At 46.8% G+C, this 26080-nt stretch overlaps 1 protein-coding gene across 1 annotated transcript in view; it reads right to left on the reverse strand.

Annotated features, from left to right (window-relative positions):
* ALPK3 (alpha kinase 3) overlaps positions 1–21515 on the reverse strand; it is a 29137-nt gene extending 7622 nt beyond the window's left edge. The window contains 6 exon segments of the mRNA XM_015872727.2: positions 1724–2747; positions 3860–3977; positions 9520–9641; positions 12722–12760; positions 21264–21436; positions 21438–21515. Coding sequence (XP_015728213.1) covers positions 1724–2747; positions 3860–3977; positions 9520–9641; positions 12722–12760; positions 21264–21436; positions 21438–21500 — 1539 coding nt within the window. The 5' untranslated portion in view covers positions 21501–21515.
* Between the last annotated feature and the right edge of the window lie 4565 nt (positions 21516–26080).

A 26080-nucleotide genomic window follows, 5' to 3' on the forward strand; every position in this document is an offset into this window, starting at 1 on the left:
GCTGTTACAATGCCGCGTTTTGGACTTAGAGGGAAAATAAAGGTTGATAAAACACCCAAACTGAAGGTATGTAAAAGAAATATGATAAAAACACTATTTTCAACATGATACAAGAACTACTCCAAGGGTTCATTCAAATCCACTTTTACTGCTACCCTTGTGCACAGGCAGTTTCAGAGCCCAGCAACTGTCTTGTGTTATGGTAAGTCCTTCTGCTACAGATCCCAAAGAGAAGTCCTAACCACAAGGCCCAGCTATATCCCAAGGACGGGGAAAAAACGCTGCTAAGACTCTGGTTTACAGGAAAGATTGGAGAGAAAAAAATAATCGTTGTCCTAGAGAGTATAAATAGCACACTGGGAGTCAGATTCAAAAGGTTTTTATATGATTCATTTGGTTACACAAAAGCCTGAGTACTTCCCCAGCACCACCAACCAGCTGAAGCATTCAGATTCAAATCAGAAGCGTTCCCTTTTGACTACTCAACAAGCACACTGGCTGACAAGTTACAGTTTTCCCTCTGTGAGCAGATTTATGTATAAGGAAAATACCTTGATATATGTCAAATGCTCAGGGATGCCACACACCAACAAATTCCACCCTCCTTCAAAGCAAGGGGCAGAATAACACAGGAGAGAGAGAAAAAGGATGACTGGTCCCTGGGTGTGCACCACGGTGATAATTTATGCTCCTGCATGTGCTGCTGATGTGGCATGTTAAAGATGGGTTTGGTGGGGTGCACTGCTTTGAGCCCAGGTCCCAGCCTGTGTAACACAGCAGGTTTCTTACCAGCAAAGCGTGCTCCTAGCTATGGCCAAAGCAACATAGAAGAGAAAGAAAGGATATTCCTTCCCGGAGCAGCCACTAGTCCCACTTTCTTTATCATGGCTATTTCCAAATGCATCCTCTCATACTGACACTGTACACCTACCCTTGCTCAAATGCCACATGCTGATGGCAACTGCAAATTGGACTCATTAAACCTTTTGTCTGAGAAGGTGTCATTAAAGGGGGAAAAAAAGAGACCCGTAGCTTCCAGTCTGATATTTTCATGGAAAAACGCTTCAGGTTAAGTGACAAAAATAGAAGTTGACTAAAAGATGCAATGAGGGTCAGGAGCAGGTGCAGCACTCTGGCTCTGCATTGCCACTGCAAAGAGTCTTGCAAGACTTTTTCCAAGAGGGATGAGCCAAAAAATAGCCCAGGTCTACTGTATACACGTTGCACTGTAAACAAAATTCAGTGCCCTGCCCAGCGCGGCTCACATGGTGTACCTGGCACACTGTGCTCATTTGCATAGGGGGCTCATTAAACGCCAGCTGAAGCTCAGGCTCAATTGCTAAACTGGACAGATGTCATCAGCCTCAAGTACACACAAGGCATCCACCCCCAGCTACAAATAACCATTCACTGCTCCCTGATGAACTAATTTGGGAACATTCTGCATGAGGTCAGCTTGCCAATTAAACTGGAGGGCTTGCAGCACGGCCTGGACCGCTCACAGCCCAGCTGTCCGGCTGCATGGCCTGATGTACATCTCTCCTCACCACCTCATCTGACATTTATTCGGAGATGGAAGCTCAGATCTTTGGGCACAACAAACCCAGGCAGGCTGTTTTCCAGGTGCCTTCACTGGAGGAAACCTGCGAAGCCAGCAGCAGCTTCCTTGGGGTGTACGCAGTGATGCAATGCTGCCACATCAGCTGTGATCTGTTCTAGTTACCTCTGGACCAATGACTTTGTGCCCCTCAGACTTCTGTGCTGTGTGCTGGTCATTCTGGCCCTCGGACGTCACAGGTACTGCATTTGAGGATGATGAAGCATCCTCCGTCTGCCTGCTGACACTCACAGGCCGTGGGGCAGCATCACTCGCAGCCTCTTCCTTGGTTCCCACCTCACCTTTCCCCGCTGTCTCTTTCACTTGATTATCAAAATACAATTCTTTCAAAGAGAAGTGCATGTCACCATTAACTTTAGTGTCCTGACTGACAGCTTTCACAGGCTCTTTCATCTTTGGGATATTTTCCTCTTCTTGATTGCTTGCCAACCTCATATGCGCATTCCTGCGTAATGGGACCGGAGGGGCAAACCTTGGATTTGTTGAGGGCTTCACCCTGTCTCGCCCACTTTCTTCTCGCTTTGAAACTTCCTGCTTTGCTGCCGGAACATCCTCCACTTTCTTTTTCTTTTTAGCTGCAGAGTCTTTGGCCAGCGGCTTAGACACGAGATCCTCCACTGTCTCATAGATGTAGGCAAGAAAGCCATTCCCATTCTCTTCTACAGTCTCCAAAGAGGTGTCTCCATTGGTGGTCACCTCTGCTTTCAAAGGTGTTATCAGTTTGCTTGGTAAGCCTGTCATCGCATTTATCGACTTTTCCTTTGAGTCAGCTACATCCTCTCGCAATCTGGACTTAGAATCAGTGACATGCACTTTTGCAGCATCCTCTTTCTCCCACAGAGAGGCTCCTGATCGGAGATTCAGATCCCTGGCCAGCCTCCGCTTTCTCTGCAGCCGATCTGGGCTTATTCCCCGCACACACTCCACCTCCACATTCTCTTTTCCTCTTTTCTTGCTCTGTTCTATCTCTCGTAGTTTTTCTTCAGCCTTTCTCTTAATTTTGGCAAACCATCTCTGATGAATTTTGAATTCCGTCATGGTTCCAACTTCCAGCACGCCAGAGCAGGACACGATGCCTTTGGTATTTCTAGCAGAGGCCTGGTAAATGCCTGCATCTTCCTCTTGGCACCTGGAAACCAAAAGCTCTGCATGAGACCTGCCCATCCTCCCCAGCCCCTGTAGCTCTACACCTGTGCCCTTTCCCACTACTTGCTCTGAGGGTCCAGAAGATGAAGATGCTGGCCCCCATTCCTGGGCTCTGCCTGCTCTCTGCACTACCAGATAAGCAATCCACATGTAAATCAGTGCCTGGTTCCCTCTGGGCTGTAACTCTGATAACAGCACCAGGCTTTTTGACTGTTCTCAACCACAGTCCTCTATGGGCTCTTCTCCTCTCAGCCTGTCATAGCCTAACTTTGCTTCTTACATTCCTGTTCCACCTTCATCCTACTGCCTTACCAAAGCCTTCCCATCTTGTTTCAAAGGCACAAAGCAAATGGACACCATTTCTGCCTTCACCCCTGGACGCCCGGCCCACAGAGCTCCATGCAAGAGTTGAGTCAGTCCCCCATGCAAACCTGGAGCAGCAGAAAAGTCCTCACTGGAACCACAAGGATCACAGGACTGTGAGCAATACTGGCATCCGTCTGACATCCCAAATCCAAGACTCGAGATGCAGCCGGTCTCTGCTCACTGGGGACAAGGTGAGCCTGGCTCTTCAAAAACACAGCCCTCATTTAAAGATAAAGGAAGCTGGCTGTCTGGGCATCCCTTCCCTTCCCTAACTTTGCAGCGGAAGCTACCAAAGAGCAAGGGCTGCAGCCCTTTTCCCTCTTCTATCCTTGCTTGGGACATTGCTATGGACTACTTCTGTCCTTGTACTGCCTGATTCCTGAATGCAGCCAGTGCTTTCCCTCTGCTCACTTTCGGTCAGTCTTATCATTCTGCTCATGACTCTCCCTGTGATAGCACACACTGTTACAGCACTGGGAGACTCCAGGGAGAGGAATTTCTCCTGACCTTCCTCTTGCCTCCAGCACGGCTGCTATCCCTGTGTTCAAGTCTCATCCTGATGTGATCTGGAGAGAAAAGCTGACAGGGAAGAGACAGTCAGGAACACTGCAACAAGGAGCACTGGCACTGGGAGGATTGCTACTGACAGCCAGCTTCTCCAGGTAATGAAAATGCACTCCCAAGAGCAAATCCAACTACTCTCCAGTAGGAAACTGGAGGAATACTCACTTGTACAGCTGGAGGGTGTGGCGATTTCCATGATGGAAAATCTGGTACTTGGGTAAGCCACAGTAGCGGTCCATCTCTTCATTATCCTTATACCACGTCACCTCTGGTTGTGGGTAACCTGTAGAAGGGAAGGACAGACATCAGCATGAGGAATGCTGGACCAAGGAGCACAGCAAAGGACAAGGAATCAGCAGCAAAACAAAACACTCTGGCAGAACAGGATACGTGTTATTCTGGGCTCATCACATTCTTTAAATCATACGGCAGAGAAAGTACTGTGAGTGGAAACCTGAGGGACTTATCCAAAGCTTTTATTGCTCCTAGGAAGAGAGCTATTTTTGAGAAAAAAATCCCAGCACTTCATTCCTGAACAGAAGAGAGTGAATGGCATGGCCGTCTCCTGTAACGCTGGCTGGGTGTAGAAAGTGAGCACGCTGTCACTTTTATATGAAGAGGCGTGTTTTGCTGAGATTAAGGCTTAGGTTAGAAAACAGGCATTTGTCCCTCCATGGAGCTCACAACATTTTGCTAAGTGTCACAGCCTGTAAACCGATCCCAAAGTTTCCACTGAACAGAAGCGACCTTGATTGCATCACAGGCAGCCTGATGTCCTACAAATGTCACTTGACAAGAGATGTCACCTGCCTTTTCAGTAGAATGACATCATGATGTGTGTGACTGGCTGGCCAGTGAGCTGGGCACAAGGCCACACATTGCCCACCACACTTGGTGGCGGTAGATCAGCAGGAGGGCATACAGGGATCAGAGCCCTGGTCTCTCACCCACAGCAGTTCCAGCTCAGAGCAGCCTATTTTTCAGGGGAAAACTGCTTAAGCAAGCAGTCACCATTCATCTCTCTGCTTCACACATGGCTCCTGGCACAGCCCAGCTGACCCTAAGGGCATGGGATAAAAGTTTCAATGATCACATCATGTCCCAGTTTAAGTAAGTGCATTCAGCAGCTGCTCAAAGCCCCAGGATGGGTATCTAAAGCTTATCCCCTACCAACAACCCTATGCTACTGTTGTGAAGGAGGCCAGCACATTGATCTCCACCAGCACCCCCAAATGTGGTCTGCACATCAATCTGCTCCCACAAACAGCACTGGCCAGGACCCACGTTATGCAGGAACACCCAAAATGCCCAGCCCCAGTGGCTATGATGTATGGAGTGGGGAGGGACAGGACACCACAGCCTACCCAAGATACTTCCCAGTTGCTAGCCCACTGATTTCAGGGCTGGCAATCAAAATGTTTAATTGAAAAGCTCCAGGAGCCACCTGCTTGCATCAGACCGAAGCCAGGAGCCATCAGCAATGCCCAAGCCCAGCGTACATCTGTCTCTGTAAAGAAGGCCCCACAGCAGGAGTAAAACAGGAGAAGTGCAGATCCTTCAATAGGAATGAGCCCCGGTGCTGGCTGGTAGGTAATGCCTTTGACCAGAAGGAGCTAAAGCAGCACATGTTGAACCTCCTCCCCTGACCAAAGGGAGATAAAGAAGTACTCCAGCAAGGGGATCACCACAGACCAACCCTGCTGCTTTTATTTTCCATACATATTAGCTACTGATTATACTTCACAGCAGGATCCTGAGTCAAATGAGTGTGCAGTGATTTTCTACTGCTCCAGGGACAAGGAACAAACAGTTTTCATGTGCAGCTCACACTTCATTCAGAGCAGTCCTACCCTTCCTCAGGGCTGTCTGCACACAAGACCTTCACAGGCCCCAAAGCTATTACTACAGCTAGCTGGCAGGTAGATTTTCCTAATACTCTGTGAATAGCCATCACAGTACTTCATTCTGGGAAATGCAAGCGTACCATTTCCAAGAAACCCTGCAATGTCCCCCCATGGCCTCTGCATCTGATGCCAATGCCCAGCTGACATCTGCTGGAAAGAGCTGTAATTCCTACAGCTGCTCAGTGCCTTAACAAAAGGCTTCTTTTCTTATTAAGCCTGAAATCTCTCTGGCATGTTGCATTTTTATACCTGCTCCCCATCAGACAAGTGGTGGCTGCAAATGGCATATTTCAGAACAGAGCAGCCATTCATAAAACCAAGCACTCACCTTTCCTAAGCCTGCCCCTCCTGCAGCCCCCTTGCAGCTGGTGCAGAGGTCTCCTGCTGGTCTCCTGCATTTAATCAGCAAGCACCCCACCTTTACAGACATGCATTCCTGTAGAGGAGGACAGGCTCCTGTTGCATTCTCTAAGCACCATCAGGATCAGCAAAAGCTTTTGGGAAGTCCATTGTCCAGCAGCATTGCTCTACCATGACAGCCGAGCACTGCATGGTACAGGAGACCTTCTAAGCCCAGGTTTTTCATAGAGAAATTGCCAACTTTAGATCAAATACTCTTTTTCTTTTTCCTTAAGCTATTGAAGCCCGAGAAGCTTTTGTGAACTCATCCAGAAATATTTGCATTAAACGCTTTTAAAGCGTTAAACATTAAAGGTGCTTACAGCAGTTTCAGCTTTGATTTTATGGGGCAGTAAACGGGGAAGTTGAGCTTCTGAAGCCTGGTAAAGTGAAAAGAGTTTGGAAACATCTTCATATGATCCCTTTGGTTTTACATTTCTCCTCTACACAAGCTGTCTCAGGGCTTGAGGCAGTTTTGGGAGGAAAAGTCCGGGTAAGATCTGATTCCATCTGGCCCATGGACTCAGCAATGCTGACAGAAGGGCCAGACACCCACTGAGCTGAACAAAACTGCCTGTAAACTGGTAATACCTGATACTGATGCAATAGCCCTGGCTAGATACAGTCACCACTCAGAGCTGGCCTCACTCCCAGAAAAGCAATCACAGACCCATGCCCCTTCATCCAAGCCCCTGTGATTCATCAGCCTGCATCTTCCCTCCCCAGCCAACACTATGCGAAGATGACTGAGAAGTTGTGAAATCCTTACAGCACCTTCAATAAGAGCTGCTGACTGTAAAGAGCCCCATAGCCCCTCACGGGAGAGGCTCTGGAGGATGAGACCCCTGAGGTCCAGTCAGACCCGCCAAGGAAGCAACTTGGTGCAAAAAAGCTGAGTGTGCTCCTCTCCTCTTTGAGAAACAAAGAGGAAACACAACACAAAGAGGAAACAAACACAACAAAATCATGTCTTGAGTTTTCTTCATTCTCAGAAAATAAAGGCTAAACTAGTTTTGCCTAAAAGTGAAAACATGTCATCACTGATGCATTTGGGACTTGACCCAAAACAATCAAATAAGATGTACTAGGCACTCCAGCAGCAGGCAGAACAAAGTTGCAGAACCAGAAGGCAGGAAAAAAGCTGGGGTTGTGGAGCTGGCTCTTCAAATGTGAGACATTGTGCTGCTTTCCTAGGACAAGACCAGTGAGTCTCTGGTATTCACAGATAAGGTGCTGCACTGGAATTCATAATCAGTCAAGAAGCAGCAAAAAAATGTCATCGTAGATCATGTAACTGCATATGGGGCTTGGGAGTAACAACAGAAGTAACTGACAGTATTGCCCTTTGCCTCCTGTAAGGCTATGAACCAAAGTGCCCTTGGATTCCAACCACAGCAGCAAGACTGAGCTGGTACCACACTGGCCAGGGATGCAATCATCTCTTCTCCCTTCACTACCTCCCATTTGAATCTAATCATGACAAGGGGGAGATATCTGAAAGCCTGATTAGACTTCAGAAGTGAACTTTACTCTGCACTTCATGCCCCATGTCCCAAAGAAATTCTCAGCTCCTACAGCAGGCCACATGGCCACATGCAAGGCACGTTCATACTGATCGCATGGCACAGGTGGTCCAGGCTGTTTAAGGGCTTTTCTATGAAAATTCCTAATTCTGGGAGGAGTCTTTTAATTTAAACACATAAATACACCCTCCAGTCTAACTTATTAAGTATGAAAATAACTACATGCTGAAGATGCTCATTTGAAGCTCTCCTTCACTTCATTAGAAGTGACACCAGTATCAGTTTTTCAACACGGTGTAAGACATCAGGTTGTGCTACCCAGCACCAACAGGTCATCCAAAGCTGGAAGGCAGCCTTCTGCTTACAAACAGGCTACAAATTGGATAGAGAACATCTGTCTCTAAATATACTCTGATATGCACAAGCACAGGCATTCCATGTCTGCATGTCTTCTTCACAGTGAGTTGTTTCTCTTTTCTCCAGGAGAGATGCTGGCCCTTATAAGGCTGACTGAAGTATCCTGGCCCTCTTACATAGAGCTGATGGTATTGTTCAGAGTTTGGAAGAGAAGAGGCCTTTTAAAAGAAACTATCCAGCCCAAGGTGCATCTGGGGATGACTTAAGCCAGGACTAGGCACTGTAAAAGATATTTTGAAAGGGAAAGCAGTGCTTTTGTATGCCTCCATGCAAAGCAGTCACCCTCTGGGCTCACACCACCATGTCACTTTCAGGTGAGGAGGAGAGAATGGCATCTTATGTTACTTGAGATCACGTAACATATCCAAACAGCACTCATTTTTTGACCTCTAACACTGTCAGCTTGCAAAATGATGAGTTACATGCTATTGCACAATATGTAAAGCTTTTCCTCTTAATAAATTTGATCAGGAAAGCCCTTTTAATGAAAGGGTATGGCTTGGAGGCAACCCTTGCAGCCCAGTTTTACCACAGAAGCAGGAAGTCATCTGCTAAAGTTAAGTATCAATGAAGTCAATGCACCAGCTGTAGCCCTGCAAGTTCAGAAAGCCAGACCTGTAAAACCTGTGAATCAAATCAGAAGAGCCAAGAATTCAAAGTAGGAGGCTTTCAGAAAAGAGGTTCAGTATGTTCTTCTTTGCATACAGCTTATTTACAGCATCTTTATAATTCCAAGCTGGATTCCCTAAATCTTAGGAAAGTCTTGGTACTAGAGATTATGAGGCTCATTGGAGGTACTCTCCTCATTAGAAAGGTAACAAGCTTCTTCAGTGAATCTCACTAAGTTGTCAGTATAAGTAACTTACACAATAACAGGAAGAATCAGTGTTCTAAATAGATCATTACTAATAAAAAAAAAAAAAAAAAAGGAAAAAGAAGAGAGAGAAATTTTAGTATTCTTATATTTAAGAGGCAAAAGCTCACCAGCAAAGAAGTTGCTTGCCTTTACATCAATGCTTTGCCATGCCCCTTCACCACAACACCTCTGCACTAACACTATCTTTCAGTCTTCTCCATCTCCCTCTATACTCCTTGGCCTTAATCTTTCTTGCTCAGGGTCAGATTTTAGCTCATTGGGCTGAAACTGGTCTTTATTTCAGATACTGACAGATACACGTTTATCACTGATGCAAATGGATAGTCAGCAATGAGAGCTAAGGTTGGCTCCAGTGTAACAGTCTCCAAAACTGCATATTCCTGAGGCATAGAATCCAGGATTAGAGAAGCACAGATTAGGACAATAAAGTATCACTTGCCCAAGCAGTAATCAGCACATTCCACTTCCTGCTCTTTAATCTGTACTGCTTGAGATGTTGGGTTAGGCCTTTGCTTCTTTACAATGTCAAATGTTTTCCCCTCATTCCCCCATCAAATTAAAGCTGAAACTGTCATGCAATTGCTGAATCTTTACTTGTTGGTATGACAATGTTGGACTTGTTATGTTATTGCTTACTCCAGACTTTAACTAGTGCAAGTCCAGCAAGTGAGACAGGACCAGGTTACTCACTGAAGGCACTGTTACCTGTCACTATGCACGTGAATTTAGCATCAGAGTCCTCGGACACAGAACGAGATTTGATAGTGGTTTCAAATAGTGGCTGGGTTTCCTCCGTCAGCTGGGAAATGATTGCGCAGAAGGTGCTCCTGGAAGATTCAAGAAGCATTTCTTAGAGATTAAAGTACTAGAAAGAAATCAAAGGGTTCCCTTCCTATCTCATCTCAAAAGCCTACCTGTGCTGTGTTCTTGTTAGACATGCCCTCCTTCCCTCCCATCATCTCTACAACAGGTTTTTCACAAGTCATGTCAAGAGCTGTGGTATTTGACTGTTCTTTCATTCCTAAGATGATTCTGTCAATTTAAAGTGTCATTTGGGACACATCTCCTTTGTCTATGAAGCTATTAGGATAATGAATGTCAGGAATAATTTTAGTTCTGGGTCACATTTGAACATGTCTTTGATCAGCCAGCAGGCTCCAAACATGACACTAACAAAGCAGCTTTGCTCTCCTGGTACTGCACTATCAGTTATTCTCTCCACTGAGATTTTATTTTATTTGTGAAGATTTCACATTGCAGTTTCAGACCAAGTGTGAACTGAACATGGCTCATAAGCATAGGGCCCTTGAGCCTGGCTTGCACCTTTCTGTGCTCAGGAATTACATGACATCTGCTTCACCTCTTACTGCTGCAAGTAGGCAACCACAGTACACACTCCATGAGTCCATGCACTGACCCCCAAGTTCAGGCTGTGAGGTCCAAACAGCCAGGACCATCCAAACAGCCAGTGCTATCCATGAATCTCATAAAAAAAAAAAAAAAAAAAGGATCTTAGAGTCTCCAGGTACTTAATTTTAAGGGAAAAGGATTGAATTCCAAGTACGATCTTCATTTGGGTAGTGCTCTGGCACTCTTGGAAGTGAAGAACTTCTTCCATTTTCTCCTCTGCAATTAAAACATGTTTACACTGGGAGAGAGGATCCTGAGGTCTCAAGTGCTAGGACCTTAGGAGAAACAGCAAGAATAGCTATGGAACTGGTGGACAGCAGCTCTGCTTAAAACACTTTCAGCAGTGGAAGACACATTCCTTAAACAAGTGATCGGCTTTTAGAGACATGCAAGAGGTGGAACAAACCCCGAGACCACTCCTGACACAGTACCACTATGAGCAGAAGGGCTCTCAGTGCATGGGGATAGCTGTGAGGAGGACACCAGCCTCACAAGCAGCCCCCAGCTTGCAGGCAGGAAGCTGGCACTGCTGCTAATCATGCTCTGCCTGCTGAGGAAGCACTTTGGTTCAGGAAATACCAAAATCCACGCTTAGCATGAAGCCAGCTAGGTCAGGCACTGCAGCAAGGACTGAACCACACACAGCTGAAGGCACCAGAAGAGCTCCAGCCACAGCAACTGCTTGTTTCATCCATCCAAAAAACTTACCTGGGGGCTGCAGTACTACAGTTTTCACTCTGGCTTCCCATCAGCCTCAGTTTATGAGAGATGCAGGGAGGTGGATCCCTGAGTGACAAAGGGCTGGGGGGCAGCACAAGCCTCACCCAGCTCCCAGGCACTTGGCATCAGGAAAGGGGATGGAAGATGGGCCTGTTGCAAACTTGACTTATCTACTGAACAAGGGTTATGAGCTATAACCAAACAGGTATGGGATAGAAGGTAAAAAGTAGATGCCGTGGCTTGGGCTCCTTTCTGTGGAAATCAGTGGTCCCCAGGAGACTGGTCCTGGAAGTCACCCCTCCCCCCAGCCACAGGGCCAGGAAAGGGCTGTGTCTACCAATAACTGTCAAAGCAGAGAAACCTTCCCATACGCCAAACCCAGGAGACGAAAAGCTCCCATTTCCAATGAGCAGGGCAGAAAATCCGGGGCTGAGGCAGTTGCTGGTGGGGTTCTGATATACCTTTCATTAAGGTTCCCCAGTCCTAGATGAGTAAATGCCTTACAGATCCACATAGTGAAGTCACGACTCCCCAGTCAATGACCGTTTCATAACCCAGTAAGAGAGCAACAAGTTCAGCATCTTCAACAATAAAAACAAGTGATGTGCACAAACACAGTGACACTCAAGACCAAGTTTAATCCCAGTGCCACATCACTGCAGCACTGGGAGTGAGTCTGATCCCTTCAGTGCAAACCCCAGAGCCAGGAGAAATACCACAAAGGCTACTGAATGCTCCAGGAAAGCAGCAGCACCAGAAGCTGGGGACTCCACAGGCACAGCAGATGAATATGACAAGTCTTGCTCAAGGAACACTTGGCAGTGAGCCCTGGAAAGTCTCTTTAATCTTTCAAAGTAACTATTGTATTAGTCACAGGCAGGTTTTAGACACTGCAGCACTGTGGGGCTCTCAGCTGAATCATTCCAGCTGCAATGTGACTCGTCCAATTCAAATTGTTTTCTAAACCAGTAATTCAGAGCTTTCAAGCAATCTGATCCAAGGCGGCAGCCGCTCTTCCTATGGGCCTTCCCGAAGGTGCATCTTTGTTGCAGAAAAAGCCCTCCAGATCAGGAAGAGGACACTAGCAATTCAGTAGCCTTTTTACAATTAAAGAGGGATTTCCATACAAAAGCAGTCTGCAGGAAAAGGAGATTTGAGAATTGATTTGCTTATTCTTAATGGTGATTTGCTCTTCCTGACGGTTTTGTTAACAATCCCAGAGCTACCAAGGTGTTCTGGAGAGGCTTCTCCTTCCACCATCAATCCTCTACTTGCTTCTGCAGCAAACCAGTAATGCCCACTGACTTCAGGATGTGCTCTTTTGCCAGAGGCGAGGTCCAGCCATACAAGTGCCCATCATGGCAGAGTCCAAATGAAGGAGGATCCTCATGGTAAAGCACAGGATGGTGGGAAAGGAGAAAATTTCTTCTTTGAAAGCTTCAGGGCAGGCACATTTAATTTTTAATGTCTCTGTATGGAAGTCTCACTTTAATATCACTCAGTAGCTGAACAAACTGTACAGCCATCCTTTGGCCACAAAAGGTGAATATTTCTTGCACCTTAACACAGGAATTACAACTAACATTCACTATTACAACTAACATTCACTACGCTGTCTGCAGTTCAGGCAAGTATTAGGAATACAACCATGCAGAATAAGTTTGTTAGATCACCCAAGGCTCTCTTTAATTAGTACCTAAGCGTTACAGATTAATCATATGCAGTCAGATTCAGCAAAGTGTTTGGTCAGAGAAATTTAATGCAATGTAGTTTTTACCTTCCTAAACTGGAGAGAGAGAATCTGCTGCTTGGTAAGCTAAGCAAAAAACAGCATAAAAAACATTAGATAAAGAAGCATGAAAAGGAGCTGAAATAAACTGTTATAGAGACGTATTAATATGAGCTGTTTTGCGCGGGTCATAGGTCCTATTAAAAGAAGGTACAGCTGCCTTACTCGGGCTGACTGCCAGGACGAGCAAGCTACATTGTAAATTGAAGTCAAAGGCTGTAAAAATGAAACAGTCGTTAACCACAGAGAATAAGTGTAAGGAGATTTATACGAGTAGGTTTCCAAGAAGCAGCACCTGAGCCTTCCATGCACCGCCCACAGCACTGTGCTCAAAGCAGGCAACTCCACTGGGGAGCTACTTGGTTAAATGGTACTTGAGAGTGCAGTTCACTGCATGCCCATGTCTCTGGAGGTGGCCCCAGCTTGTCACCTCTATTTTGCTCAGGATAGAGATACCAGCTTTTCTGAGAAGCTGAAAATGCTCCAGTTGTTATATGCTGTTTTCCAGTTTGCCAGCCAAATCACTAGGATCAGGCAAAACAAACAAACAAAAAGCAAAACAACAGAACCCACTGAACACTGGAATTTACAGGTATCTACAGTTTATTTTCTCTGCAGAAATGTGGTGTAGCATTAACCATTTCAGGGAATAAAATTCAAATACAAATCCTACACAAGACACCTGGATGAGCTACTTACCAGCAGCAGTCCCAGAGGAGCATCTTCAGGGACCATACACCATGATGTCATTTTGTGGCAGCAGCTCCTGAGGGCTGTAGGACCCTTAGCAGTCAGGAGGGTTTCATCAACCTGCCCTCATCTCATCAACATGGGAATCAGAAGTCCAGCTAAGTTGCTAACAGATAGCCAGCATCATGCAAGCTTAGTGTGACCCAGTAGGATTGTCACATATACTACAACATCAACATACTGCCTCAGAGCAGCACAGGCAAGTTGTCTTTTGGGATGTAAGAAGTCATACTCCAATAATAGTACATGCAGATGGATCAAACCTTCTAAGCCTGAGGACCACTGCTGAACAACCACATTTTAGTGCTTTACAATGCTGCTACAGGAGGAGATGAAGAACTAAGAAAGGCACAAATCCTCAAGTCTTCTACCTAAATGACCTCATCCCAGCTCTGTGCAAGTCCTAATCACACAGACGTCAGCATGACACAGAATCTCACCCCTACGAGTGACTATAGAGGGTCTCAGAAAACTACTGCTGCCAGCCCTGTAGCGTTTCCGCCTGTAGCACTTCTCCATACCCACAGAGAAAAGAACTGAAGAAGTAGTTCTGCAAAGGCAGATTAGGTAGAAGCCTGAGGCAGCTGCTCAGGAGCAGCTCTAACCCCAAAAACACAGGGTGGCACTTGCCCTTTTGGCAGCAGCTTCACTCTCAATCCTCGGGCACATGATACTGATCCCTCCCCAAAGCCAACACTGCTGCTCATGCAACGGATCGGGCACTACCCAGCGGAAAAGAATCACACAGCAGCCAAAAAAGGCTGACGGTCGGTTACCTGATCCATCTTGCAAGCACTGAGCTGCTCCTTGGGTGAAGACCGAGGAACCGCACTTTTGTCTTTCCAGTTGAGCCCCAGCATCTGAGACATCCCTTTAAGCCCCAGGCCAGACCTGTCCTTATATTACCTGTTTTACTGACATCCTGACAGCTTAGGAGAGCTGCAATTCCACTTTAGCTGCTCATTGCCAGAGGGATCGAGCACCCTCCCACCCACAATTATCCTACTAGTCCCAGGTGACCTCACACCACAACCCCACAATGCCCCTAATTCATAGGCATACATAGGCTCACCTCCCAGCTTTGTCAACAGTAAAAGTGAGTGTTGCATCTCATTACAAGGGAAACTGTCTCCTTGTGAGGAATATAAAGGACACAGGCATCACTTGAGAAGCCAGAAAGGAAGATCCTAAAATATCTACTGGAGAACGTGAGCATAGGCAGAACAATATTTTAAACATGCTTTGTTTGTCTGAGACAAATGGGGAGGTGTCTTGTCTCTTAATCACAGAAAAGACTAGAGCCAGAATGAAGAGTGCCTGTGCCTCAACCCCTTGTGTTCACAGGGGTGAATGGAGCCCAGGCTTTATTCACTGCATGTCCTGAAACATTATGCTGAGCAGCAGACTGCTGGTCTCTTGAGGAGCCTTCATAATATCAAAAGAAAAAAGTCGCATGTGTTAACTAAAGTTTAACCTCAATATGCTAAAGAACTAAGGAAGTCTTTTTTAAACAAACTAGGGATTTAAGGCCAGAGAAAGTAAGATCAAATTCTGAAAGCTGCAGCTACAACAGCCCTGCCTGCAGGCAGCTGGCATTTCACTTCATTTTAATTAAGTTTACAGCATACCCACACAGAGCTGCACCAGCATAACTACATCAGACTCTAAACCAAACCTATTAACTTGGAAATGTGGAACTCCTGCACAAGGCACGACAGATGCCCCAGCACGCCTAGTCTGATACGCCTTGGGATTGGACCATCCATATCCTCAGCTCTCCAGAGACTTGTTAGTGTACACAGTATGGGATTCTGCTAATTAAATGCAGCATCTACAGCGGATGTGTATCCTCTGAGCAAGCTCAGGGGCTGTTGGATGTAGGCAGAAGCTTAGTTTATCCTTACACTTCTAAAGCAGGGGAATCAAGGGCTAAATGTGCAGGAGAAAGGGGATTCTGCATGCTTAGGTTGGAGAGTTCTGCACTCCACACATCCAACCATGGTGGTAGGAAATCCTCTGCAGGTATCTCAATTATGAAGCGAGGGACAGCTTGTTAAAAGCGAGCCCTGAAAATACAGATCTGGTTGTTAACCACTATTGCACTGGCCCATGGGAATTACACTCCTCTGTCGTTCTTCCATGTGGTTTCTACCTGCCTCAGCTCTTCTTTAAGTGACAGTTCATCAGATGCTTTCAACATTTTTCATCCTCTCAAAGGTTTTAGCCCTTCAACTACTCCTAATTTCCTTTGAAAATGAAGATAGTCTTCCCCATCTTTCATGCATTTGCCTAATTTCAGCCTTGCTGCATGGACAGGAGGCAGAACTGTCAACACCACTCACTCCCTAATCACTAAAAATATCACTCAAGCTGATGGTCTGGGCTGGTACATCACCCCACTGGGACTGAGAAGGTAACTGCTTTACAAACTTAGATGTCAAATCCTGCATCTTTCCTAATCCCTTTCACGCAGTCATTGCTCAAAATTCTTCTTTATTTCTTGCTAGAGAAATCATTCTCCTTCCAGCTCAGGGCCCCATGTGAAAGTTGACAGGAGCTTAGAAGATGAAATATGTTTTGCATTGGTTCCTTCCTCCCATGTCCAAGTGTATGGACTTGATCTACTTGAGCTGCAAAAGTCATTTACATGTTTCAGCACTTTTCCACAGCACAAAAACTGAGCTGCACTAACTGTCCAGTGCAGCAAGTAAACAGAGAAATGATCAATGACACCAAGTCTGAGACCTCCAAGTTATGCTGTGATGGAAATAAAACAGCAGAAAAACTCCACAGAAGAACCCAAGAAGAGGAGACCCAGGACTGAAGGGCTGCTCCAACAGTCCTGTGCAGACACTCCTGCCTGCTGTCACTCTGCCCCATGCAATTATCGGGCTTGTTTTGTACATCTAGGCTTCTAAGTATTACATTCCGTCTGAAATTCTCTGCCTGCAATGTTAATACAGCCTGAGAAAAACACAACCCACTCAGTATTTTCTAAGCTGTTGGTAGCCACTCATTCCACATTTTTCAAAGCCAGAAGCAAAGTCTTCATGTCCACATGATTATGTTTAAGGCCTCTTTTCCGCCATGTGTCCTGCTTCTTATCAAGCACTTCATGCACACATGGAAAAAGTCTGTGTTTCATGTACCGCTGTAGTAATTATCAGCAACCTGGTGATAAAATAGCTGCGAGTGCTATGGAACTACACAAGACACATTCTTATTTTACTGACTGGAAAATAGAGTCTCTACTTGTCAAGGTCACAGAGTAAATTGTTGCTAGGCTGAAGAACTGTGGTATTTTTCAGCAGGTAATTCATGCTGAGTTTAAATGAACGTGGACTTGCATGTAACAATTTAGAGATATATGCCAACACAAAAGAAGATGGAAAACACTATGTTATGTGTTCCTCCATTAACCACAGTAACACTCAGGAGGATGATTCAGATCTTGCACTTTAACTCCAAAGTATAACTGCCTCTATTGACTAGATTAACCAGTCACAAGTTGAAAGACAACAAGGAATGTAGAAGGACAAAGAGCAGAACAAGTGTTGAACAACAAGACACCCAGCTAAGCTGACGTCCTTCTGGTGTGTAGATTTCTGTGTGCATGTAGATTTTCATTGTGTGTAGATTTCTGTGACTGTGGGTTAGAAAAGAAGCAACATGAAAGTAGAGGGTTTTTGTAACTTCTAACTTTCCCCTTGGGGACCATCTGGTGCTGTGAGATGTGAGGCACAGTCAGTGGGAGAGAACAGCCTCATCCATCCAAGAGCTTCCTTCCCTAGTTGAGGTAGGAGGAGGATGGAGCACATTTTAATTCTATCTCCTTGAAACTGCCTCTGTCTTCAAGGAAACTACGCTACTCCCCATTGAAACATGATATATTTTGCACTGTTCATCCAGCTCCATGTCCTGATCTTCCAGCCTGGGCTATTAGTTCACCTCTACTTGACTTTCAGCAGATATCAACTGGATGCTATAGAAAGGGTTGGAAAAAAAAATGCAGCTTGGGATTATTATTCATAGTGTACTACTGACAAGGAGCCCTACTCAAAATAGGGCACTATTGCTCATTTAGGTATAACTACAGGGGAAAATAAACACCTCTATCCTAGAGAGCCTATGGACTGGAGATCAGCCCATCAACATCTTTGCTTTTGTCTTTTGTGTAAGCACTGGATGTGCCTCCTCTCAAAATCCATCAGACAAGATAGATGTACTGAATTCCTTCAGATGCCACAGCTGGTCTCTTATTGGGGATTAACACAGTTTACTGCCAAAAACAAGGTGCCACAAGAAGTTACAGATGCCCAAGTGCTGAGGAGAGAACTCCTCTGAACTAAGAAAGGTGGCCATGCTTTTTGGGAATTAAGCATCCCTGAGTTCACAGCTCTCATTATTACAGCAACAGACCTTTTCACTTTCATTCAATATAAAGTGCAAAGCAAGAGATACAAGACTGGGAACTGTTCCCAGCCAGAAAAGCCAGATGCACAGAAAAATCATGGCAAGCCACTCCCCTGAGCTCACCTGCCACCACAATCAGAAAAAGCCATCCAAGAAAAGATTAGTGGCAATGTCGAAATGCTCTATAAATATCTGCATATGACGGAGCTCTGACAGTGGAAAGATATTTAAGCAAGGAGGCAATGCATCAACAAGACCTAGAAGCAGATATCTGTATTAGATGAGGGGCACTGATCGCTTCCAACAGAAGAGAAGGCCTCAAATGCAGATGAAGCATCTGCCATTTGTTTTTACAAATAAAATTGTATCCTAAGGTATAAGACATTCTCCAAAGTTGGGTTGTTCTTAAAGAAAGGGAAAAGCTCTTCCTAAAGAACAGTTCCCATTTGCACAGAAAGTAAATATCCCAAATACTCAGTCTGATAAGGGGATAGTGTTCTTTACCCTGTGGTGCATTAGGTCAAGGGAAGGAATTGGCCTGCTCAGTTCTGGTGTGGCCTCACCTCCAGCACTGCATGTGCTTTTGAGCACTGCTGTATAACAACGTAAAGTTATTAGAGAGCACCCAAGGGAGAGCTATAAAAGTGGTGAAGGCTCTAGAGAGCAAGACACACAAACAGCAGCTGGACAGTCAGGTGGGGCTAGGAAAAGGCTCTGCCCCAAGCTGCTGAGCTTAGGGAGCCTCAGAGCACTGCTCTCAGCCATAGGGTTTTAGTGGTACTGTGTGGAGACAGGAGGTGGAGCTGACAGTCCTTGTGGGTCCTTTCAAACTCAGGTTATTCTATGACTTTATGAAGATACAGCCATTTTTAACAGCCCTGATCTTCTGGCCTTTGTAACACTACTCCCAACAATTTCTCTAATGTAAGAAATGGAAAAAGTATATCCCAGACTCCAAATTAGTATCCTTCAATTTGCACAACTTCCCTTTCCTGCTGTATGCTCAGGGAAGCCGGGGAAGACCATCCATGTTCTCTACATAGCTCATTAATGCACACATACAGTTGAAATATGAGTTGTCCCAGAAGTGTTCCTAACCTCTGATAAACCTGAGAAAAAAAATACCCCGCTCTCTTTGGATTTGAATATCCATTTTTGCTTTCCAACCACCACAGCAGCCTCCCTCTGCAGTTGTGTCTGTATCACTTGCCCCATGTTGGCCAGCTTTAAAGCCACCACATTCAAGTACCTCTGTGTTAAAAGAGAACTGAATGTTATCTGCTGGTACACACATCACTCATCTTGCTTTTCCAGTTCTCCCAGGTCAGCTTTCCAGATGTTTCTGGGTTTAATTAAACTCTTAATTGCTTCCTGAAAGTCTCCTTACCACACCATTCCACTCATCCACTTTCCAGAAGTGGAAGTTCTAATTACTTAATTAGGACAAAAAGCCCCACTTCATTCAAACCTATGCCCTTTGCATAGACAGCAAAGCAATTTTACTGTTTGTTTCCACACATCTTCTCTCAAATCTGCACTCAAGGCAGTGCAGGGAACAGGATTTTTATCTCACTCATCCCTTAGAGAACCTGAAAGATGCCCTGAATACAGGGAAAGGTGAGTTTCGCTACTTAGCATCTCTCTCTTACAACAGGAGTAGCAGCTGAAGTCAAGCAGCAAAATGAAATCTCCTTGTCATACACTGATAACCAAAAGCATTTGAATGGGTTGAAAAGGGCAGTGTGGGATTTGTGGAAAATGAATTAATTGCAACTTTAAGCGTTGCAATACAGCATTACTTTGTATGCAAAGGTGCAAGACTCCTACCTATGAAACAGGAGGGCAGACAACATGCAGTGCTAGTGCGGCAAGTTCAAGGCTTGGAGCTCAGTAGACGTGGGCTGGAGTCACTGTGCTTGAGATGCAGAACTGATGCATCCAGTAGACGCCGGGCTTACATCACATCACTGTGCATCTTTCACAATGGCCTTAAACAAAACTTCTTCAATCCGGGGAGGACAGCTGAGAACACTGGAAGTATTACTTGAGGGCTGAGGAAGCCTCTTTCAAGCCAAACAGATTAAAGCTGCAAGTTGAATGTATTTGGCAGTGGGGGAAATAGGGAGTCAAGCTCTAGGCAACCAAAAGGCCTCAGCATCTTATTTACTAAAGATTCTCTATCTGTGATCTCTAGGACAGAAGTGTTGGATGCAGTCACAGTTTTCCTTTGCACCACTAAGCACAGTCTGAGGTCATAGATTGGCTGTGAATGCTCTATCTCCATTCCTGGTACTGGTGATGCTATGGTACGCAGCCAGATTGCAACTAGATCACACGCTACGATAGAAGCACAAAGCAACTGAACTAAGGCAACTTAACTTCAGCACTAGGCAGCTTTAACATCTGACCACCAGGCAGCACATTTCTCTCTCTTTTGGTGCCATATTTATTTGCACAAAACTCAGCTTCTTTCAGGCCTCAACCCTTGACTTGCTGGAAATGGATTATTTATAACTCATCAATAAGGAAAGAGGCACACTCGTTTCAAGGGCTTACAGGTTGAAGAGCACTCCGAGAGAATTCAAAGTCATTTAGAAGCTTTCTTTTGAACGACTAATGCTATAACCAACACCTTTGCCTTCCCTGGCGTGTTGCCTTGTATTCACTAACCTCAACCACTCTGAGTTGACAGCATGTTTATCGTACCATCCCCCCTCCCCCCGAGAACAAAGCCTCATTCCCATCCCAGACCTCCCGCCTCAGGCCATTTCTAACCCAGGAATGTAGTTCTCGTCACTCCTCAGCCCGTATCTACATTATAGAAATACCTTTTTGGCAATAAGATAAGGCGCTCGCACAGTGGGCCCCTTGCTCGGAGCCTGGTGTAGATAACACAGGCAGCTTCATTGTAGGGAAAGGGCAGAAAGGGCAGGGTAGGATCCTGCAGGCAACTTTAACTCCAGGATTAAAGAAAAAATAGACAGAAGCTCGTGTCTGTCAGGATTTCACAGCAGGACAGTCAGCTTAGCCCTGTTATAAAAAGACGCACGACGCCGACAGCCCCTGCAACAGCCACAGAAATACCGTCCTTAGCGAAGCAAGGAGCTGCCCCTCCTGCCGCGTACAGGACTGCTCCGACAGCCCGAGCACATCCCCCCGACCCGGCTCGCCTTTAACGCCAGGAAAGGCGCCCGGCGGCCAGCAGACACCTTATTTCCACCGCTGTGCAGCGCTCGCCTTCAGCAAGGACGGGGCCCCGTGCTCCGTCGGGGTTCCCCACCGCCCCCCGACGCCCACCCCGAGCGCTGCCCGCTGGGCGCCCCCCGGTTGGCCGCCCCCCGGTTGGGCGCCCCCCGGTCCGCCTCACCTGTTCTGGGGCCGGATGCTGAGCAGGTAGCTGCGCCGATCGGGCCGCGAGGCCCAGGCCGCGCTTTCCGCCTCCTCCGCCCCCTCCACGCTGCCCCGCCGCTGGGGCGGCGACGTCCGCCCGTTGCCCGTGTAAGAGTCGCTGAGCCCCCGGCGCGGCGAGCCCATGACGGCCGGCCGGGCTGCGGCTGCCCCTGCCCGCCGCGCCGCTGCCGACCCTGCCAATCACCGCCGGCATTTATAGCCGCCCCGCACATGCCGCTGTCACTCGGCGGCGGGGCTGTGACGCTGCCTGGGCCCGGGGGCCTCCTCCCCACGGCACAGAGCCCTGGGGGCAGCGGGGAGCTATGCTCGGCCCGGCCCTGAGCCGCTCGGCAGCCATCAGAACACAACGACGCTGAAGCAAGTTTGCTTCGTGATACCCTCAGAGGCACATCTGGGCATTTGGGACTCCTTGAAGTTCCCTCGAGATGGGCTGTAACATTCCCTGCTGCCCCAGAGGTGCGATATTAGTGCTTTCCCAGCGGCATTATCAGTGCCATCATAGCAGTCGCATCCCAGGAGCATTTCTTAGGATCACAAGATCATCTTAATTGGAAGGGACCTTTAAACATCATCTGGTCCGACTCTGTGCAATGCACAGGGAATCTCACAGCACATCGGGTGCTCAGAGCCCCCCGGCCTGGTGCTGGGTGTCTGCAGGGATGGGGCACCACTGCCTCTCTGGGCACCCTGTGCAGTGCCTCACTGCCCTTAGTGTAAAAACCTTCTTATATCCAACCTGAATCTGCCCTCTCCTAATCTGAAACCATTTCCCCTCATCTGATCACAGTAGACCCTGATAAAGAGTCTGTCTCCTCCTTTCTTACAGCCCCTTTGGATACCTTAGCAACAGGCCACTCTCAGGTTTCCCCGGGTCCTTCTCCAAACTGAACAGACCAAATATCCCCTTGGCAGCTATTTTTCTCCAGGATTCCCAAAGAAAAGCCCTGTGCTGGCAGTTACTTGTTCTCCCTGAAGAGGACAGCACAAAGCAGGGCTGTAAGAGGTGAGCATGTGTCACAAAAGATTACCAAGAGCGACTTAATACCCGATGAAAACATAACCCACAATAGCATCGAATTTCCTCTTGTTCCACCTTCATCTTGCTGTCAAGCTGTTGTATCGCGTGCCGCAGGCACATAGCCAGGGACAATGCAGTGCTCTGTGAAGGACTGATGGATGGAGCAGCCTTGCTGTGCATCGGCTGCCTGCCCATGGCTGTGTTCCAGCAGGCTGTGAGAAGAGAACAACAGCAGGTGTTGCTGCAGAAGAGATGAGACTGCTAGAGAGCTCCCGAGGGGGAAAACAACGGGGCTTTGTGCTGATCCCTGCCTGAAGAGGAGAGAGAATGACTATGACAGCGAGCTGCAATGCAGGTGATGGCTGCACACATCCATGCAGAACAGAGGGCTTCTTACCATACCACGTGGTTAGAAATGGTGTTTAATTAGAACGCTGCTGAGGCATGACTATACTGTGCAGCCACCCCCTTTCACCCTTTTACTACCCTGTGTTTTCCTATACTTGACCCTTCTCAGACCATCCTGATCTCTCCCTTCCCCAGCCTTTGGTGGCATCCAAAGGCCCAAGGCATCCCATACAAAGTTTTGCACAGTGCCCATATATGCCTCCCTTGCATCCCATGAGGAGTCTCCTACCTCTCTGCTTACTTGGTGCCACCCCCAGCCCATGAGATTGGTGGCTGCCCTGTGACAACCCTGAGAGGAACCAGGTTGAGGGCTCCTGGGTGGCTGATTGGGGCAGAAAAGATCATGCTCTGTTACCCTGTGCTGGAATGCTATGGATGATTGACTGCTCCAGAGGTCTGCAGTAGAAACACAACACTGGTGCGCATGGCATGTGAAAGACAGAAGTAAACAGGCCTAAATCAGCCATGAGCCCCAGAAAGGACCTAGTAAACAGCAAAAGTGCTGCGAGACACCAGGGCACAAGGCCACAGCACAGACAAGCAGATACAAATTGATACGACTCAACTCAGACTTCAGCTACTTGTTATCACTGATGTACCAAACCTTGGAAAACAAGTGGAAAGGGAGATTTGAGTGAGGAGAAATTGATGTCCACCAAGAAAGCAGTCAAATCCAGCAGATTCCCAAGCCCATGTAGAAGGGAAGACAGTGAAATCTGTGGAGCATGAGGCTGGGGGGAAGGTTGCAAAGAAACACAGTGACTGTGGGGAATCCAGAATGCAGCCCAGCAGAGCAGTCCAGTAGACAACACTAATTTGAAAGCCAGGACCCCAGGTATGTTCTGCTTTCATATAAAGCTTGTTGGATCCTGCTGGCCTGTCAAAGTCAATGTATAATGGATCAACAACTTAAGTTTTCATGCTTGCATAAATTATACTAGTCCAATGCAATCCAGCTTTGGATGTATCCAGTGGCAAATGCAGAGATGGAACTCACAGAGCCTCTGGGCTACTAGGTAATATGGAAAGGATCATTGCAGAGACTGAGGATCCCACCTGACCAAAAGATCTCACCTGACCAAGCAGTAAAATAGCCTTGTGCTGTTGCCCTCTGTGAGAGGCAGGATGCTGGGAGAACCTGTTGTGGCACACCTGACATACAAGGAGATGCTTTAATCTTTATAACAGGACTAAATAGAGACCTTCTTGCTGTGTTCAATACCTCACTGGCTGCAATCAAGACAGAGCCAGACATGTCCTGGAGGCACAGAGTGACAGGCAACAAAGACAAGCTGCAGTGAAGAAAATTCAGATCAGATGTGAGGAGAGAAAAAAACACCCTGTCACGTCATCGCAACAGGGACCAGGAGGTGGGCAACCTCTGCCTGTGGAGATGGTGACATGTGGATGCACAAGCAGCTGAACAAGTGGTTCAGATCCTGCCTGGACTGGGTGTCTGGACTAGAGATTTCCAGATCCCTTTCACACCCCGTTCACACTGTGGTTCTGCTCCTCCCCCCACTACTGTCATGAAAACTGGATGGCCAGAGCAGGCTTAGCACTACCAGCTTGAGTGCAATTGGGTGAATCCTGCTGCAGCGTTTGAGCCTTCCCTCAGACACATGATGTCTTTTTTTCCTGACCTTTCAGGCCCTCAATTGGTTCTTGTGCCTAGTTATCCTGCTGAGACGGAGATTACTTTTGCAGCATGTCTGTTTGCAGAGTGACACTGCCCTCTGCTTCTGTCTCTGTTTGGAAACTTGCTCTCTCACCATTTTGTTTTTGAAGCCTAAGCCAGTCAGCCACAAGGCTTCAATCCTTGTTAGCAAAGCTTTCGTCCTCTGCCTGCAAATCCAGTGCTGACTGGCAGTGAGTCACAGCTGTTTGCTCACTACTCTAACACAACCCTTCCTTTTCCCATCCTGTACATATACATGTAAGTTCCTCCCTTTCTAAATAATAAGCTTTTTCCTGCTTTCCAGTGTAATATCAACAAATAAACACCACTGGCATGGAAAAATAAATAAATTAATAAATAAAATAAAGCATACTCTTTGCCACATGTTCACACTGAAGGGCTCATATTGATCTGAGGCAACCACAAGATACATAATAGAAATGCAGAGGACTGTAGCTGATTAAAAAGCTGCTGCATCAAGCAGAAGTGTCATCTTTAGCTCCTGGAAAGTGTTGGGGTTAATTTAATGATCATTTTTATTAGCTACCCACACTGCATTTATAGCTACTCAGCATCAGAGATGTGACAGAACTACTGGAAAACATTCAGACAGAACCTTCATTTGCAATCTATTAATGTATTTATTAACGGATGTAGGAGTATATTTCAAAACACTTGGCTGGACCCTCTCTGAGTTCTGTGCTTGGTCTGTGTGTTCTTAGAGACAGCTGGGGAGGTGAGCAGAAACAAAGTACCTGTGACTGTGCTGAGCATTCTATTCCTCAATCCCCTCTGCTCACAAAGGCCATGTGAAAGGTTACCAGCTTCGCAAGAGCAGGGTGTGACTGTCCCATTCTGCACAGAGAAAATGATGTGGAGGGAGAAAATCCTTCCTCCATCCTCCTCCTGTGCTGGTTTCTGCACCACACTTCTGCCTACAAAGGAAGGGCAACTAGCCCTGATGTGGATGTGCCATAGAGCCACATAGCAAAATTAAATGCAATGATGGTGAATTCTGAACATTTCATTGCCCCAGACGCACTTGCGGCCTCACCTGAGATGCTGGTGGCAGAGAATACTCTGCCTTTTGTGCTCTGCACATGGAAGTCACGGTGCAGTGATAATGAATCCTTATATTCACCACTCTGTTGTTTCTAAAAGCACAGCCTGCGTACGAGCGTAATTAATTTCATTAAGCTGTATCTCCAGAAGTGCCCTAAGGATCTCTCATCCTGGCATAAAGGGCTGTTTGTGATAGAAACCCGACAGGCACAAGTGTTCTGCTCCCAGAAGGCTTCTCTGAAATTAACTCCTAAATCAATTGGCTGACTTATTAATGAATACTCAGACCCATTTCCGCATCCGGCAAGGGAGATTTCAGGAACCAGGGGAGCAACTTCACACTTCTCCTTTGTACCAAAAAGGTTACGTTTGGATTTTGAGTACAAAATCAGATGACTCAGAGCATGCAGTTAGGGCCTGCTCCAGAGCTTATGGTGCTGCCCCAACAGCTGGGCTGTGTGAGCAGGCTGTCCCTAGCTGTCACCCTGCTGCCATCCCAAAGGGGCTTGTGCAACCTCAGGGCGGGCTGGCCCTGAGCCACTTCCCCTGTAGCCCTCGTGATGCCTGGCCCAATTGGCAGGGGATTTCTTGGCGGAAGCAGCCTGAC

The sequence above is a fragment of the Coturnix japonica genome, chromosome 10, assembly GCF_001577835.2.
Source record: "Coturnix japonica isolate 7356 chromosome 10, Coturnix japonica 2.1, whole genome shotgun sequence".
Classification (NCBI taxonomy): domain Eukaryota; kingdom Metazoa; phylum Chordata; class Aves; order Galliformes; family Phasianidae; genus Coturnix; species Coturnix japonica.